Below are 18716 nucleotides of genomic sequence, written 5' to 3'. Positions count from 1 at the left end.
AAGGTTAATTGATGCTAAGAATTCTTATGTTAAAAATTGAATCTTCTCAAAATGCATTAAAGTAGCACAAATTAAGTTACCTCAGTATCCCAGTTTCTGACGTTTTCAAGCAATTTTATAATAAGGCACTCCAAGTCTACTAGTGGAAATTGCTTCAGTTCTGTCTCCAAACTTATTTTAAATAGTAACAATAGCAACATAAATATTTCTCTGTCTGTGTAACTTTCTGGACACACATTTATACACAATCGCAGAAACTTAAGGAAAGAAAAAGAGAGATAATGACTTCAAATATTTTTAGCAATTTTAATTTTGGCTGCAGGTATAAATTTCAAAAGCAGGTTTTTTTTCTGTACATTCTAGTAAACTTTTTAAAGGTGGCAGTATATTACATAAAGGATTTTAAAAACCTTTTAACATTTTAAATTCCTGTTAATTTTCTCTTTTTAATGTTTTCCTGTGTATCTTGAACTACTTTAGCAAGGAAAATTCCAGTTACTACTAATGAATTTCAGTTAAAGAATACATATTCTTACACTCAACAGAGGACTTTTAAAAACAAAGCACCATTCTTACCTTTGCTATATTGCAAAGATTGCTCTCTATTGGAAGAAAGAAAGCTGTTGGGTTTATACAGATATCTCTTTTTGATTGTTTATTCACAGTTACATGCATTTCACACCTGGTTAAAAAAGACACTTGATTGTCATATAGTTTATTCATATTTTTATTACATATATTCATTTCCCATATAACCTATTATGAAGGGATAACCTAGAAGCAATATTCTGTATTTTAAGATTTCAAAACTATTATTTTTATTGCATACTGTGGTAGGGATGAGGACCATACTGTAACAAGTCTCAGACACATGGCAAAGTGAGTTTTAGAAAAATCGCAAAAATAAAGGCTTAAATCAGGCATGTTTTGTCTTGCCTGGGCTGCATCGACAGAAGAGGAATTTTGTATATGTGTGTGTGCACGCACATCAGAAGTGAGTTTTTTTTCAGCATAAAGGTCATCATTGGATTTTGGCTGACATGTTGGAAAACCTACTCTTAAAAGTAGGGTGGGCCAGGACACAAACTAAATTTGATTTAATTCACATTTATATTTAATTAAAAGTAATTTATTTAAATGCAATTCATAGAAGTACTCCAAATTATTAGAGATTTTCCCTTTGCATTGCATGGAAAATTATTAATTGGTGGCAAATTTTTAGACAGGTACTAAAGATTGCATGCTTCAGATTATAACCTTTTGCTAAATACTTACACAATATCATTTTCAGTAAAGCCAGGCTGAAAATGTTGCAAAGGAAATAACACACTGAAGGAAATACCCATATTGATTAACACGGTTGTTATATCAAATAATGATGGAATCCATGGCTTCTGTTGGTCATTCTTATCAGAAACTGCAGAGAGAAAAAAGTGACAATTTTCTCTTCAAGCCAGAGAAACTGAGAATGTAGGCATTAGGAGTTTACTTAAGAATAACTATGTAATTTTTGTATTCAGTAAGCAGAGCAGAATGAACAAATAACCAAATGTGATATGATCCACAACATACTTTTGATTATAGCAGTTATGTTTCTTGATGCAAACTGTACTTTTTAAATATTTTTCCTATATTTCTGCTCTATGTAATAACATTCAGAAGGGCAAATATCTATAATCAATGTTATAAAGCTGAGAAAATGGGTGAAAATATTGTATCTGCACGGAATTGAATGGTATATTCTAAAGCTCCGTCCTTGAATCTGTTTTGCTATCAATTAGTTGCATCAACTTAGTTCCAATTTCTAGGTAGATATACTAACATACTTTTTATTATATCGGTAAAGCTACAAGGCACAATCTAGAATAGGAATCTATCATTCACGTTACTTTTTTTAGCTTAATCGGTTTTAGTTAATAGCAGAATGTAATCAGGTTTCTTTTGAATGAAGTAAGGTTACATGGTCTCAGGTTTTAATTCAAATACTTACAATTTCTAATTGTTAATAGCATCAACGTATCCAAAATTTTTCTTGAAACTGTGCTATCTGGGTGAATTGACATCATCTATTTGAGAAAAAACATACTTAGCAAATGAAAACATTTTTTTTTTTTTTAGATTTAGTTAGAGTACCATAAGAACTGCTATGATCCCTGATCCCTCTCCTGCCCCAACTCCTTGGAAGAATAGAATAGAACAGTGTTTCTCAACCAAAGCTGGCTGTGTAATTCTGGAAGGCGAAGTCCACCCATCTTCAACTTGCAAAGGTTGAGAAACACTGGAATAGGACTGTAAATTTTCTCTGAAACATTTCTCGCCAGCTAGCTAAGTTGGTGAGTTATGTTGTCTTTACTTTTTCAGGGATTTTTGAAAGGAAGACTTTTTTATGCTTCACAGATTATTTTTTTCTTCTAAATTTGCTCTGCGTGTTTGAGAGAAACATTTTACTAGTTTGCTTTTAAAGAAATTGGAGTTGCTTAAAACATCATCTTTTTTTCTCTGAAACTGATATTTTGTGGTGCTGCCTAGGAGCAAACATGTTGCTTAGTATCAACCTTTACTTGGTCCTTTGTGAATACATAGATCTATTGCAGCCATTGTGCCATTAATAATTCTTCAAGTTTTCAAATGTATTCACCATTAAACAATGAGATACTTGCTTCCTCATAACACAATGTAGTGATTTGTAAGTGATTTAGCAAATGATTTCTTGAAACACTATGTTCAAATGTAGTACAGCTTTTTCTAAAACCCATACATGTCCTTATGGAACCCACTTTTCATGTGGGAATAAAGATAAAGTAGATTACTAAACTGAATAATTTCTTAGACAAAACCAATGGCCTGGGGTACTTTTGGCAAAACCTCCACTTTTCTGTATTTGGCAAGTAATCAAATTCTAGCAACTAAGAGTCATGAATGGAAAAGTGGAAATAGGCAGTGCAGAAAACTAAGCTAAAATTGTGAACTAATTATAGTTTATGCAATCTATGTATTTAATTACATCCATCCAATGCTAACTAAAAGATAAATTACCTGAAACATCCATTTTAAAATTGGTACAGGACAAGGAGAATTATGGTAAGTAGATGCAAGTAAGCCTTCAACAGTTACAAAAAGCTGCTGTGTTATTCCAGATCTGCAGAAACAACCACAAATTAAGGTTCCACCTGATCTTTTCAAAGTTAGCCTATAAATTCAAACATTAAAGGATCCATTCTTACCTAAGAAGATATTTTTCAATCAGATTTTGAGGATGAAAACCAAAGTTTCTCAAATCAAGATTATTCTGGCTGAAGATTTTCCCAGCATTCACTATTTGAAATATGTTTTCTCCAGGGTGGTGGTCGGGAATAGCATCCTGGCTGAATGAGTATCTTTCTATAAATTCTCTGAAAGACAAAATTATATCTGGAAAACAAACTAAAAAGAATTTAAAGCACAATAATCTGGATATTAATTCATCTCAGTTTATTGACTTGGATGAGCTTTTTACTTTCAATACAATCCCTTTATTCCTCCTTTCTAGCTAACTTTAGGATATCCTATAAAGCAACTGCTATGAAAAGAAAGAGGAGAACTTTAGGAGTCAGAGAAACTCACAGTAAAGTTCATTAAAATATTGTGTGTGTGTGTATGTGTGTATGTATGTATCTGGCTTAGGATATTGATAAACTCAGCATGATTACATCAAACCTTGGCTGAGCACAATGCATAAGTACAGATACTAAATGACAATGATTCTGCAACAACATGAGAAAGCAATTAATACACTGATATCAGAGGACCAACCTATGTTCAGCAGATAATTCACCATCAGTAGATCGATCTTCAGGTTCAGAGTTTATTTCAACTATCTCTTTGACTTGCTGTAGTTGGTTCTCTAATTCATCTACCCTGAAATGAGAGATAAAGCGTCTTTCAAAAGAATCTTGATCCCTGATTATAAAAACAAACTTTCCAGCAATTTTATATAGCAAGATAGTAGCATTATCCAAGATGCTTCTCCTGATCTTTTAAAATAAAATCTGATAGTCATGTGGCTATCTAATTTATAAGCATGTATTGTAACATGGTATAAGCACATTTCTGGTCATAAAATAAAAGTTCTAAAAGACTCATTTCAACCTCACTTTTTTTTTTTTTTTACTGAAAACAGTAAAGCAGGCTTGTCTGCTTTAAAGTGGTAGGACAAACAACCTGTGATACTTTCAGGTACAGAAAGGTGAGAGAGTGGGCTACACAAAGAAACAGAGAAACTGTTCTTCAGGGAAAATTACTGCATTAACCAGCTTCTACAACAAATTGTAATATTATTTTATTCACACATCATTTCTGCAGCTATTACATAATCTTTCTATATCCTTTCATAGGGCCTAAAGATGTGGCTCTGCCAGTTGGCTTGGGGCCCCAGTGGGGGAATAGCAGAGTGGAGGTGGTTGATCAAGTAACAACAGATCCCAACTCGCCCCACTCCACCCCTGCCCTCCTCAGATGTCCTTATATGTTAATGTCTGATTTTAATTTATGTTTTAATGTATATATACTGTATATAGACATATTTTTAGGACATTAAGCCACAGAGTTACCCTATGGGCAGCCATTAAATTTTATAAATAAATAATAAATAAATAAAAGATAATATATAGAGATCAGGGTTGAACTATAGAGTCCTTGGTGCTCTCTGAGCTTGGTTGTGTGCATGCAGATGTTTCATTACAGCCCCATACTCACCAGCACTGATGATGTTACCAAACGTATTGAAAGGCCTACAAACAACTAAGCTCAGAGAGTGCCCAGGACTCCGTAAACTTAATTTATTACTACTGGTAACCTTTGCTTTAGTTTATTACTAATTTTATTTTTCCCCCTGGTGATAAATCTTTATTATTGTCTTTTTATTTTTTTAAAGTCTTTCATTAGCCATCCCAAGAAATAAGTTGGAAATATTTGATAACTGCCTTTTTGTGGTAATGTCCCAAGGCCACAAAGAGGAAGGTTATCTCTTGCTCTGTCTGCTTGAAAATATCTTTCCTTCAATATCTAGCTGTTTTTACATTTTCTGTTTTTCTTCTCTTTCTAGGCTCCCTCATATCTATATGAAGTTAAGTCGCGTCTTTATCTAAAAAAGCTCTTTTTATCTAACAATTAAGTACTTTTCATTATATATGTAAAAACAAAACTTATCTCACTTGCCAAGAGGCAGGTGAAATGCAAGCTACAGCCAAGTCATAATTATGTTACAAACAATAATGTGTAATTGTATAAATGAGTATGGACCAGAAAGGTAAGCATGCATACCTCGTTAACTCTTCCTTCTCTTTCAGGAGATGCTCCAAATGATTCATGTATGAGGCACCACGCTCAATAAAAGGTTTAGAAAGCTGAAGCAAAAGTCCATGAAAATCATAAAATATTTTCAGACCACTGATGGATATTAGACTTAATATCTAAATTTCTTAGATGTTTATTCAAGAAAACTCTTGAAAGAGCTAGAAAGTCACACCTGAAAATCAATTATAGTCCTTGACCAATGACCACAATTTAGCCTAAAATTTCCATTGCTAAGCAAGACAGATGTTAAGCGAGTTTTGCCCCATTTGACAACTTCCTTGCCACAGTTATTAAGTGAATCATTGCAGTTGTTAAATTAGTGACATGGTTGTAAAGAAAATCTGGTTCCCCACTGGCTTTGCTTGTCAGAAGTTCACAAAAGGTGACCAAATGACCCTGGGACATTGCAGCTGTTATAAATACACGCTAGTGTCCAAATTTTGATCCCATGACCACAAGTATGCTGCTTATAGTCATAAGCGCCAAAAATGGTCATAAGTTACTTTTTTCAGTGCCACCTAAGTTTGATCATTAAATGAATGTTTGTAGATCAAGAAATACCTGTATCTCAAATGCACTAAGTGGAATATCAGAGGGGAAAAAACAGGATCTCTTAAAAAAAAGTTTTATGTTGTTTGTCACAAATCCTCTAACAGAATCCAACCTATTAACTGAAAAGGTCACTGAGCTAATCGCAAGAATAAGTCAATATGAGTTTTTTTTTATGAGGTACAAGTACAAAGTTTCAAAGTTTCCACCATCAACATCATTGAGAAATAATTTTCTGGCAAACTATTCTAATTTGAAAATATCTTCCCTTTTGCAATGACTTCCTAACATATATATAATAGATTCAATGAAAAAGACAGATGCTATCTTCATATTGTAATCAGGGATTTCTGGATTTTTTTTCATGTAAAATTATACCAATATTTTTTAAAAAATTAAAAAGTAAGGCTGGGAGCTGTACCAGTAAAGAGTCGGTTTTCATGAGGATATTTGTGCCTATGGTCATTGCACTAGATAGGACTTTTTAACCAAAGACAATTACTTACAGAAGCATTATGTGTTGTAGAAATTGTGCTTGCTATTTTATCCTTATTCATAGCTTCTTCTGACTTTTTTGCAGCTGGCCTGACACTCTGTAATAGTATTTTTTCAAGAGGGATGAGTGTCTCTTCTTCACTACTGACCACGCTGCAATCAGAGGCCTCATCATCACTATCAGAAATGCTCTTTAATTTTTGAATTAACTCATATGCTTCATTGTTAGATTTATTTAAGTTATATGAAGAATTAGGAATAGTGTCACAAGAACTATCTTCAAGTGAGACAACACTGTCACACTCTCCCAAGGAAGATCCAAGTTGCTCAGCATTTTTTTCTGAAGGAACTGTAGAATCATTATTTCTTCTTGTTTCTAAATAAATATGACAAGTAGATGTCTGTAATTTCCTCTTGCTAGTATCTGAAATTTGGATTTGGTCATTTTTATTTATAATGTATCCATTTGATTTATTTTCAGCTTCAGATTTTTCTACTGAAATAGGCAAGTCACTGCTAGGCCAATCTATATCTGCTGAGTGTAAATTCTTGTGAGAAGATATTCTGTGTTTTGAATAATTAGTATTATGGGGAATTTGCGAACTACCAAGTCTGTGTTTATTTAACGTCTGAACATTCTGTAAATTTTTCACATTTGTTTTTGATGAAATCCTTTTCCGTTTTCTAGCATGTTTATGGTTAGCTATTCCAAATGAAGGTATAGCACTGGAATATGCTGTAGGATTGGGCTGGCTTTTTGTGACAATAGTTTTATCAGAGTTTAATCCTGAATGAAACACATTTTTTGAAGCGTGTGCTGAAGAAGATTCATCTGTAAAATGAAAACAAAGTGATGATTACACTGCATATTCCTGCATATTACACTTCATATTCTATATTAACTATTCAAATGGTCAAAATAATGAAATAATGATGATTATTATTTCCTCATGCATGCACATAAACAAAATGTATACTGTAAACAGTATACATTTTGAAGCAGTAAACCTCAGGAAATTAAATGTTGTAGGAACTGGATACTGTATTTAATTCCCTAAAATAGTTCAATACTATTGTTATGAAATTAATAAATTATGAATAGCATGTAAAAAAATGTTAGGCTATGCATAAAGTTCATAGCTCAAGATTTAAGGAAAAAAATGTGAGAGATAAAAGAGTTACAAAACAATATCATTCAAGGTTAGAAGTTTGCATGTTGTGGCATCCTTGGTGCTGTCTCAGCTTGGTTGTTTACATGTTATCCCTGAAGAGATTGCCCATTTGAGTAAACAACCAAGCTCAGACAGTTCAACCCTAAGCTACACATATTCTCTTCTATAAGTATGTAAGTTCCTGTTCTTTTAATGAGTTAAAAAAATTACAAGGTTTTTTTTAAATCTACATTATTATATTGTGGGCCGCCTGGAGTCATCCCAAGGAATAAGATGGGCAGTTCAAAAATGCAATAAATAAATATACTTGAGTTGATAAATGTAACTTTTTGCATTTATAGGTGAGGTTAGTATGCTGATGATAATACCCAGTTTTACATTTCCACCATGGGCCAACCAAACAGTGCTGCCAAGAACCTTTCCCAGTGCCTGAGGACTGTGGGGTCCTGGATGGGGGAAAAAGAGGCTTTGGTTCAACCCCAGCAAAACTGGATAGCTATGGGATATAAAGCCCCTTCCCCCACTAATTCCAGAGGCTCCCCATCTTTAATTCTGCCTGGCATATAATTTATGTGACTTTTGAAGGCCAAGTGCTCTGATCTGATAGGCAATTAAAAGTTCTTCAAAGAGCAGGTGGCAACCGTGTGTGGGAGTGGGAGCTTTGCAAGGGTTCATCTTGTGCAACCATTCCCGAACCAAAAAGGCCTTACTCATGGTGATTCATGCCTTAGTTATCTTTCATCTGGACTTCTGAAACAGGTTACATGGGGCTGCCCTTGAAGATCATTCAGAAGCTGCAGCTGGTTCACAATACTACAGCACAGGGTTTTGACATTTCTTAATACATTGATATACCACTGCAATTGAAGATGATGGTTATCACCTATAAAAGCCTTAGTTGTGGGACCACTGCTTGGCCCAGCAGATCTAAGCACAGGCAGCACATTCCAGGTCCCTTCCATCAAACAGTGCCATGCTATTGCAATCAGGAGTTGTCTTCTTTGTGGCAGCACCTGTCCCATGGAATAACAGCCTTCCAAAAATTGGATTGCCCTGACAGTGTTAAACTTTCTCAAGGTTCTGAAGATCCGGTGGTAACTCCTAGAATTTGGTGGTTAGATAAGCTCTGCTTTTGATGTGAACTTTTTGATTAGAGTGAGGCTTTGTGGATTACATATGAATGCACTTGTTTTAATTCTTATATGCTGCCCTGAGTTACTGTTGTAATAGGGGTGGCCATATAATTTATTTGAATAATACCAAGGAATACTGAGCTAAAATATATATTTTTAAATCTTATGTTACATCATTTACTTTTATGTTTGTACCTGAAGAAGATTCCAGTGAAACTGAGCTTGAATCTTTTCTTAAGAAATCTTTGGTGTCCTTAAAATAAGAATATACAGAAAAAAGGTTTTAGAATATACAGGTAAGCTTTTACAGAGTATAGACCTTTCCAGTATAGCAGATATTTCAGGATTAAACAGGACCATTTGAGGCAGTTAAAATATCACTTGTAGAATAACAGCATCTTAGAAGAAGTAATAAATTTAGAATAGATACTTAAACAGATTCAAAGTAGAAAAGAGCTTCAGTTTATAGAAAACCAATCAAGATGAAGCAACTTTCTCCTGAGAAAAATCATTAAATTGGCCAAGTTCAGGATTTGTACTAAAGATAGCCTATGTCACAATTGTTAATGTCACACAACATAATGATGTAAAACCCAACTACATTATGGTTTAGTACAATTAAAAATCTAATAAACATTTAGAGCTTTTTTGGCTTCTGGGTGAGAAAATGGCAGACTAAGACTCTTCAAAGGAGTGGAGACACAACATTGTGCCGAAGGTCAGCACTCAGGCATTAAGCCAGACAAGGAAAAGCCTCTTGGGCTCTAGAAGACTGCAGAGTGGTAGATTTGTGACTCTGAGGGCCAGCTGTAGAAGAAACAGCTCACAACTGCAGCAGAGCCTGCATTAAGACACTGAGTTAAAGTGTCTTAACCCAATTAGGATTATAATTATTTTAAAGTTAAAGAGAAAATAATAGCTGTTTCTGGATTGTGCCATGTGGCCAGGAACAAAGAGGCATGCTCTACTTCCCTAGTGTGAGCTCTGGAAAGCAATCAAGAGCTTGAATTAAGGAAGTAGAGCAAGCTGTTTCCATCTCTGATCCGTGCGGTGCAATCCTGGAATTAGCTACTTTTGGAGTGCCCACAATTCAGTGCAGCCAGCCAAAACATGATGGCTACTTCCAGGATTACACCACATGGCCCAGGAACAGAGCAAACTGTCCTTCCCTAACCCTAGTTCCTGAGATCTTCAAAAGGTAAGGGGTGGAGCCCAACCGGGTGGGAAGGAGGCCCAAGGCCCACAGGAACCCGGGGGGGGGGAGAAAATAAGCAAGGGGGCACTGCAATATCCCTACAGGGTGAACGACTGCAGAGATGCTACAGTGGCCATAATTTTGGATCCAGGTGGTAGTAATTTTGAGGAGAGTGTCTGCTGCAACTCTGAACTAAGTTACCAGTTTTAGCCCTGGTGGTGCAGTGATTAAAGTGCAGTGTTGCAGGAAAAACTCTGTCCATAGCCTGGAGTTCAATCCTGATGGGGTCAAGGTTGGCTCAGCCTTCTTTCCTTTCAAGGTCCATAAAATGAGGACCCAGATTGTTGAGGGCAATATGCAAATAATGCTTCTACACTGTAAACTACCCAGAGAGTGCTGTAAAGCACCATGGGCAGTATCTAAGTCTAAATGCTATTGCTGTAAGTCAAGGACTACCTGTATTAATTTGCTATGCAGTTATTATTCTTGCATGAATAGGAAAAATAATTTCTAAAGATTTATTTTCAGAAACAAAAGTGCAGTTTTTTTACCTTCTCTTGTCTCTTTCTGCAAAGAGTTCCTAACGATTCCGGAGATGAAGAACTAATTGAACTGACTTGTGGCAACCTGGAATAGACTGGTTTTTGACACTGAGTTACGTCGCTCTGCTTCTTCAGACTGTTATTTCCTGAAGTGGAAGGCCATTTATTCAAGCTTGAACCAGTTGTGTCTAGATCTTCATGTTCTGTTTTATGTTGTCTATTACTATTGTCTATTAAATGTGTTCTTGTCCGAACAGAATTGTTCTCATTTCTTTCCAAATTTGTTGTGTAAATATCTTTTAATAGGAAAGAACCGTCAGGTAAGGCATTAGATATGAACAGTCTCCGAACCACAGGTTTTGGATGATTAGCCTTCAATATTTTGCAAACACCATTTTCTGGACTGTTGTTTTTCTCTGACTTAGCCTTTCGGAATAAAGCATCAATTATTGGGCTTCTGCCTGATAGTGAACAAGGCAATTTCTTCTTTCTATTTTGCTTTGAAGAAGATATGCTTTTTTTAAGATGGTCTACACATGAAACTGTATGTCCAGCATGTCCATTTCCTTTTTCTGGAGAGCACAACACAGTTCTGTCTTCATTAATACATGTAAAAGAAATGAATAACAAATTAACCATACACAATTTCTAGAATTTTATGGAGCATTTCAATGGCCAGTCTAAGTCTCAGATTATTGATAATTATTTTTTTGACATTTATTGAAATATATGTCTTTGAGTGAGATTATTTGAACAAGGGATCAAAACTGTTACCACCTACTAGATTTTTAGAGGAATATCCCTTCCAAAACATTGTTTGAAATCTCTTTAGATACAATTAAATCTTTCCAAAAGAATTAAAAGCATGCAAGATCCCAGTAATGGGTTCTTGAAGTCAAGAAATGTTGCTTGTGTATGGTCTAAGACAAGTCATACAATTGAATTATATTTCACAGCAAGAGACATATCAGCTATAAGAATACTCACTGCTCAATAGTACCAATAAGTACTTTGCAGGTAAGAGAACACAGCATTTCAACTGAAATAATGGGAAAAAACATAAGGGACACATTGCCATCTGTGTAGACATATTTTCAGGCAATGTATTTTCTCTGGATATTTTGGATGGCAACATTCAATCAACCTGAACTAGCATAAGCAGTTGTAGATAATAGGAAATGTGGATTAAAGGATAAATGCACTAATTTAGTAAATAGCTATTCCAATGCACCATTATTAGCAAGTTTTTTTTTAGTTCTTTCAAGCCACTGAGCTTTGGAAATTTAATTACCTATATAACGGCATAATTCCATCCCAACTGTCAGTGGATCCACTAAGGAAGAACAATAGAACCATCATTTGTTTTCACCAGTCCTCAGAAAATATGATCACAAAAGGGAATGGAACATGTAGTGCTTTTGTGACATTGGTGGGAGAGGAGAAGAAGCAGAGGAATATACCAATCAGGGACTGTAATAATAGTAGTCCAGACTAAATACCTCACCATCACAGCACCCAACGTGAAGGAAATTGGTTAAATCTGGAAAAATATTTCTTAAGCCAGCTTCATTTCCAGTTCAATTCATGAGAGATAAGCAGCTGAAGACTGCTGTTCATAAAATCTCTATGAATCAGTAAATACTACCGACAAACACAGAACATTATCGTATCATTATCATTACCAAAAGCCACACTTGTATCTAAAAGAAACATTGCTTACCTGGTTTCAGAGTTGGTCTGAAAAAGTCAGTAATACATTTGCTTCTACAATAATAATAAAAAAGAAACATAATAAAAACTTAGCAATGTTCGGAAAGGGCATTTTAAAATATACAGTAAGTAGCCTTTCTCAATCAAATCTTTCTAGATATAGGAACATAGCAATCTTTAGCATGTTGAGTATTAACAAACAATACAGCTCTCTCACCAGACTGAGTGAGATGTAAAATTGTAACAATAGACTACTGATATTACAGCCTTGATTAAGTAACATGGACTCTTGCCATACATGTGGCAATCATGATCATCCCCAGTTAGGGTACATATAGAATATTTCCTGTACTATATCCTTAGTTCTTTTTTCCAAATTCTAATTTTGGAAATCTTTGTTTTGAAATTATATTTATATCTGAAAAGCAGTTTAAGAATTGGAGTGCAAGAATAAAAATTAGATCTTTGTTCAGAATAACTTACCACACTGATATTTCATTTTCCCTATTTCAACATTCACCTTTGATTCACTTGTTTGAAGGTGAATTATTTGCCTTTGCTTCTAAAGCAGGGATGACCAAATATACCTTATGTAGAATTTTCTATCCCAACAGAGATTTTGGAGGAAGGAATGTCAAAATAATAAATGAAAACAATTTATCAAACAATGGAATCTTATTTGTTTTTTAAAATTTATTTCTTACAGTATACAAAATGTTCTTCTAAAGTATTTGGTTTGGGAAACACTTTGTAAAAATAAGAGCACATAAGTAAATAGTTTTGAACGCAGTTTATCTAAAAATATGCTGTTTCAATTCATAAGGACTTCAGATATGTCTTCTGCTCCATACAGCTCATCCTATATTTTTTTCCTTGATTCATTGCTTATACAATGCTATAGTACCATTCTTTGTTATATTTTTATGCACTTTATTACTCAGAGCCAGCATGTGGTTTGGAAAAATTGTACATAAAAGTAAATTATTATTATTGGCTGTGAGTAAAAACCTTTGTTTTTGAGTTGATACAATTCATTTTGATCTAGGGTATTTAAACTATACTTGGATAAATTTTGGAATGAGGCCTCTATTATTCTGATATTCAATATTCCTTTCTTTGAGATCTCTCTTAGCCAGAGTAAATCTGAGGAATGCCTTAAAACATTTGTATCCTTTCCAATTATTGATCTTCTCTGGTGAGATTTCCACCACAGAACTTAAACCATGACTTAGAACTTAGTGAGGAACAACAATCACTTTTGGCCCTGCTATTTTGAATATTCTAGGATTTGTGGCTGCACTGTAGCAATTGAATTATAATAACAGAAGAAACAGGAAGAGAAGGAAGAAAGCAGCAGCAGCAACATGAAGACATAGAGTACTGCTGTAGAGATTAAAACATTATCCTGCCTACACAAATAGATAACAGATATTGTGAAGGACAAACCTTTCTTTGGTAATAATACTTCATCATTCTTGTAATATTTTAATTTGTAAAGGTGGGAGGGTATTTTAGAATGCTGCACAATCCCCACTTGTAGACATATTTTGCTTGATTTTTCAAAAAGCAGGAAACGCCAGTGTAGCCTTTTGCAACAAACTATTCCAATGTTTGCTGCTGATGGTTTATTTATAAAAACTGGATTTAACATGGAAGTAACTGGAACATACAACTATAATACATCCAACCTACCACCTTACTATAATTCACACAACTTATTAAGTTAAAACCCAACAAACACTTTCTGAAAACAAGTAAGTGCTGTAATGAGTCTTGGACAAGTACTAAGCTCACAAGATTATAACTGCATTTGAAACCGTTTCTACTTGTAAGTTTCTACTTTGCTTCTGAAGTCTTTAGGATTGAATATATCACATACACTATACCATGCATATTTCCCATTCTATACTGAAAATGTTACATTATTAATATAAATGTATTGCCAACAAACAATATCTGAGTCAGTGTTTCTATCAATTTTTTAAAAATGTTTTCTTTCTACCAATTGTAAGAATAGCCATAGTACAAATTGAAGTTAGGAGGAACTGAAGTACAGTAATGACCCTTTTTCTAATGAGCATTACAGCAAAATTCCTAGTGTCTCTCTCACACACTGAAAATGTTGTACAATAAAATGGTCATACCATATAAGATTCCATTCTTACAACTGAATAAAAAATTTAGGAATAAACGAGATTTTAATAACCCATCACAATACTTCGTTTTATTGCAAATCTATTATAGCAAAATTAAACTGAATAAACTATTAATTACAACCACCTCATCAGATGGCTTAACTGCTAGGTTAACTTATATTAAAGAAAATACACTAATTGCCACTAATAGTTTAATTTAGGATATATTCCAGACTAATGGTTTCCTAGCTGCTTGACAGCTGAGGGACCAACACATGCACAGACTCACAGAAAGATTTGTGTTCTATGTGTAAAATAAAAGGCAAAATTTCACCTGGCAGCACAGTGAGAGTTTATGGCGTAATGACTAAATGTACAAGATATGAAAAGTAAATCACATTACTTTTTTAAAAAGTATTATATATAGCTTTAATATTTCCTAGCCTTCTCCACATGTGCCTTGTTCCCTCAATTGTTGTGTATCCATACCCAATGGTTGGGATCAAATGTTGCATTAAGTCAAATCCCGACAAACCATATTATGGCTTAGCTCATCTATATAATAATTCTTTGAGAATACGAAATAAGGTATCTTTCAGCCCTCTACTTATTGGTTACATTTCCCTCAAATACTAAGTAGTGCCAATGAATTACTGCAGGGCATTCCATGTCAACAGTGCCATAATTCTACCATCAAAATTCTACCCAAAACTGCATGGCTATGCCCAGAGGTTCTACCTCCCATTAGTATACTTCTTATCGTAACAGAATTTAGAATTGCTATGGTAAGATTTAGTCTGCTCTGAATCTATAAAAAAACCACCTCCCAAACTAACCAGGGAAACTTTCCTCATTGATCATGCCAAATATTTGTGTGCATTTTCCTTCTACCTTTAGTTCAGCATCCAACTTTCCTAGACATCCTCTTCATATCTCAGGCAATTCTAAAGCACTTTAAAACATTAAGCTTGCCTTTCAGAATATCATCCAATATTTGGCAATTTTCAGATTAGCTACAGTGTGAAAAGGATTCCTTTTCTCATCTGAAATCTAGAAAAGATTTTATATAATCTCAAGGGAAGCAAAAGAGAAACACATTACTCTTGCAGGTAGAGACCAGCATCTTCTTCTCCAGAGTCCATTTTCTTTCTGTGCAACATAGTGAGAAATGGAACTTCTGTTTAACTATTTGGTACAAAACAATTTTGAAACAATTTGGTACAAAACATTTTTTTCCCTTTATAGTCAGGTTGCTGCTCTTCCATATGGCGATTGCTAGTATGTGCAAATTTCTGGGGCTACATACTAGCAACTCTGGTTGCAACTCTACTGCTGGTATTCAACTTTCAATGTATCCATTTATTCTTCCAGAAGTGGTTTCTCCTCAGGTAAGGCTAACTGCAAAAGCAAAGAGCCATTCCTTGCAAGCATCATCCCAAATGGAAAAGCCCAGCAAGAGTTTGTTCCTCTCCCCCCCAACCCCAAATTCTTTAAGGATTGGAACATTTTCTATCAGAAAATCTTGAAAGACATTAAGATAGGCAATAAACATCGTACACGACGTTTTCTTTAAAGGGAAGCCTATAAACCACTCAAGGATCCAGCTTACAGGAATTTGTTCCATTTGAATTGAATAGAATAGAGCTGGAAGGGACCTTGGAGGCCTTCTAGTCCAGCTTCCCGCTCAAGCAGGAGAGCTTATACCATCTCAGACAAGTGACTGTCAGCTGACTCAGGAATTCTGGGAGTTGAAGTCCATGAGTCAGAAAAGAGCCGAGGTTGCCTACCCCTGGGCTAGCCTCTTCTTAAAAATCTCCAATGATGGAGCGCCCACGATTTCTGGGGGCAAGCTATTCCGCTGGTTAATTGTCCTCACTGTCAGGAAGTTTCTACTTAATTCGAGGTTGCTTCTCTCTTTGATCAGTTTCCAACCATTGTTGCTTGTCCTGCCCTCTGGTGCTTTGGTGAAAATCCCGTTCTTTGTGGCAGCCGCTCAGATACTGGAATACTGCTATCATGTCTCCCCTACTTCTTCTTTTCTTTAGATTAGCCAAACTTCATCCGGCTTCGCGGAACAACACCCGCCGAACAACACATACCCACCCCTGAGCGCGGCATCAGCACCAACCCATCTAGTTCTGGAAACGCAGCTGACCCTTCCGCTCCCAAGTCCCTCACAGGATATCTGATGGGAACAGTCACTCCCACGTACCTGGTATCCGCGGCCCCGCGGCCCACCGACTGGTGCTGCTGGCTGGGAGAACGCGCAGAAATGCTAAGCTGCCCCTGGCGGCCGCTCCCATTACAATTCTGGGTCATGTTTCCAAATACAGCCGCCCGCTTTGGGGCTGAAAGGAGTAATAGTTTCCGGGCTTTAGATTCTCCATTGCACAAGACCTCGGGCGAAAGAGGGAGGCGGAGGGGCGTGGTGTTCCTGAAGCGGTACTAGGATTGGTCGACCTCGGGGAAGAATGCTCCGGTCCACGTGCCGACCTCGAGGAATAGAAAATACAGAAAGCCCGAGCGCTCTTCGGATTGGTTGCTACTCCAAGCCAACTTCGAACTGTGTGTCGTTACGTAGCTCCTGCTTGGCTTTCACGGGGCGTTTCTATGGAGCGGGAGAGGGAAATGGTTGAAATTGGAGCCTTGGCGCTTTCCGGTGGCAGCGCTTCTAATAGGTTGGCGGAAGAGCGCGCGCTTCTGGCCAAGCTTCTCGGATTCACGCCAGATGGGGGGGGGGAAACCGCCACGCACATGCGCGCAGACGACCTCGGCGTTGGGAAAGGGGAGAAAGAGAGAGGGGTGAGATAGGTGGCGTTCTCTCTCAGCAGCGCAACAATGAATTGTAGCGTGGGCAAATATGTCATTCCAAATAGCAACACGGTGGCAGGACATTGCAACCGCCCATTAGTCGTAAGGAGTCGTTAGATTTATTATCAAATTACCAGAATAGCAGCAGTAACAGGAATTGACAGCCACCGCTACAGGTTTTTTCACCCAATACGCTAATTTAAGGATTCCTAAATTAATCCAGTTGTCTGAGACTGCACAAAATACTATTTTATCTATTTTATGTTAAAATTTATAGAGCCACCTGACTCCCATCATGGTTCTTGAGGGGGCATGCCGTGGGCTCCTTTCTCAATGAAACAGTTATGACCTCAGGTCCAGCTTCATATTACCTTCTGGGTGGCCACCAGCCAGGAGTGGCATGGATACAATAAATAGCTGGCTAGATTAGCCACTTAGACGATTCTTATCTCTCCAGGAGTTACAGATTCAAATGTACCCCATGTAACCACACATATGCCAGTTCCTTGTATGTAACAATGTACATACAATGTATGTACAAAACAATATAGTTTTTCATAACCCCACTTATAGCTTTAGAACTCCCTGGAATGCCTGGATACAAAAATTTGTGGCCCTTTTTGCATTTCTAGGAGTTTGGAGATGCCTAACTTCACCTCTTAAAAATCCTCAATACACCTGTCCTGTCAGGCTGATTTTAAGGCTGTAAAAAGGACAATGGGTATTTTACCCATTTAATATTCCAAACACATAAAAGGGCTTACAGTGTAGATATACCTACTCTAGTGATGTAATTGTAGGACTAATATAGCTAGTTTTAGCCACAAAAACCTCATTTTGCTGAAAAACTTTCATGTTTCTGTCTTTTAAGAGTCTCTCTCATTTCTGGGCCTCACATCCTGGCCCTAAAATTCCCTGAAGGCTTTGTAACAGCTTTTATCAAAGAACCATTCTGAAAGAGGATACCAATGGAAACAAGATTGGACCCTCTTCTTATTGTAAACAGGTTAGTTAGAATGTACTGAACTCCTCTTTTCTTCTGGCAGATAAATGAGCTAGAAAGTTTGCATAATTAATTAGCAGCCTTATCAGGTAGAGACAGAAGAACCTCTAGAGCAGTGGTTCTCACCCTGTGGGTCGGGACCCCATTTGGGGTCGAACGACTATTTCATGGGGGTCGCCAAACAACGCAGTCCACCATTTTTTCCCCCTTTTCTTTAGCTGTGCTACTCCCTTTTATTCTATTGGCTTTTGAAAGCCAATAGAATAGACTCTCTTGAATAGAGTCTAATTCTATTGGCTTTCAAAAGCCAATAGGAATTGTCCAGGCTGTCTCTGCCCTGCTGAGCCCGCCAAAAGTCCCATTCTGCAAACGGTGCTGCACCAATTGAGTAGTCCTTGACTTACGACCGGTTGAGTAGTCCTCGACTTACGACCGGTTGGGGGGTCGCGGCATTAAAAAGGTTGAGAACCACTGCTCTAGAGGAGCGTGAATGCATTGTTGCTTGTTGCCTATTGCTTAATAATTTCTATGGATGGCCCTACAAATACTACAACATTTTATACACCTTTGTTTTCCAAAAGTGTATATAAGTTATGCTAATTGAGTACTGGGGCCTCTCAATTTGTGATGAAGTCCC

At 36.4% G+C, this 18716-nt stretch overlaps 1 protein-coding gene across 2 annotated transcripts in view; it reads right to left on the bottom strand.

Moving 5' to 3' along the window:
* The window catches only part of SLF2 (SMC5-SMC6 complex localization factor 2), a 30736-nt gene extending 14028 nt beyond the window's left edge, over positions 1–16708 (bottom strand). Inside the window, exons 1-13 of one of the 2 annotated variants that reach the window (XM_039361725.1) lie at positions 16478–16708; positions 12141–12184; positions 10430–11016; positions 8879–8936; positions 6390–7210; positions 5302–5384; positions 3793–3897; positions 3225–3392; positions 3037–3139; positions 1991–2066; positions 1276–1417; positions 577–682; positions 81–257 (exon numbers count right to left, since the gene is read on the bottom strand). In XM_039361725.1, the coding sequence (XP_039217659.1) occupies positions 81–257; positions 577–682; positions 1276–1417; positions 1991–2066; positions 3037–3139; positions 3225–3392; positions 3793–3897; positions 5302–5384; positions 6390–7210; positions 8879–8936; positions 10430–11016; positions 12141–12184; positions 16478–16584 (2577 nt within the window). In that variant the 5' untranslated portion in view covers positions 16585–16708. Of the gene's footprint in view, positions 1–80; positions 258–576; positions 683–1275; positions 1418–1990; positions 2067–3036; positions 3140–3224; positions 3393–3792; positions 3898–5301; positions 5385–6389; positions 7211–8878; positions 8937–10429; positions 11017–12140; positions 12185–15366; positions 15426–16477 lie in introns of those variants that run through there. The other variant, XM_039361726.1, reaches the window with a different exon arrangement.
* Positions 16709–18716: the final 2008 nt, after the last annotated feature.

The sequence above is a fragment of the Crotalus tigris genome, unplaced genomic scaffold (genome assembly GCF_016545835.1).
Source record: "Crotalus tigris isolate CLP2741 ecotype Arizona unplaced genomic scaffold, ASM1654583v1 scf7180000019328.220996217465:2438092, whole genome shotgun sequence".
NCBI classification, from domain to species: domain Eukaryota; kingdom Metazoa; phylum Chordata; class Lepidosauria; order Squamata; family Viperidae; genus Crotalus; species Crotalus tigris.
This window is presented reverse-complemented; position numbering and strand designations above follow the sequence as displayed.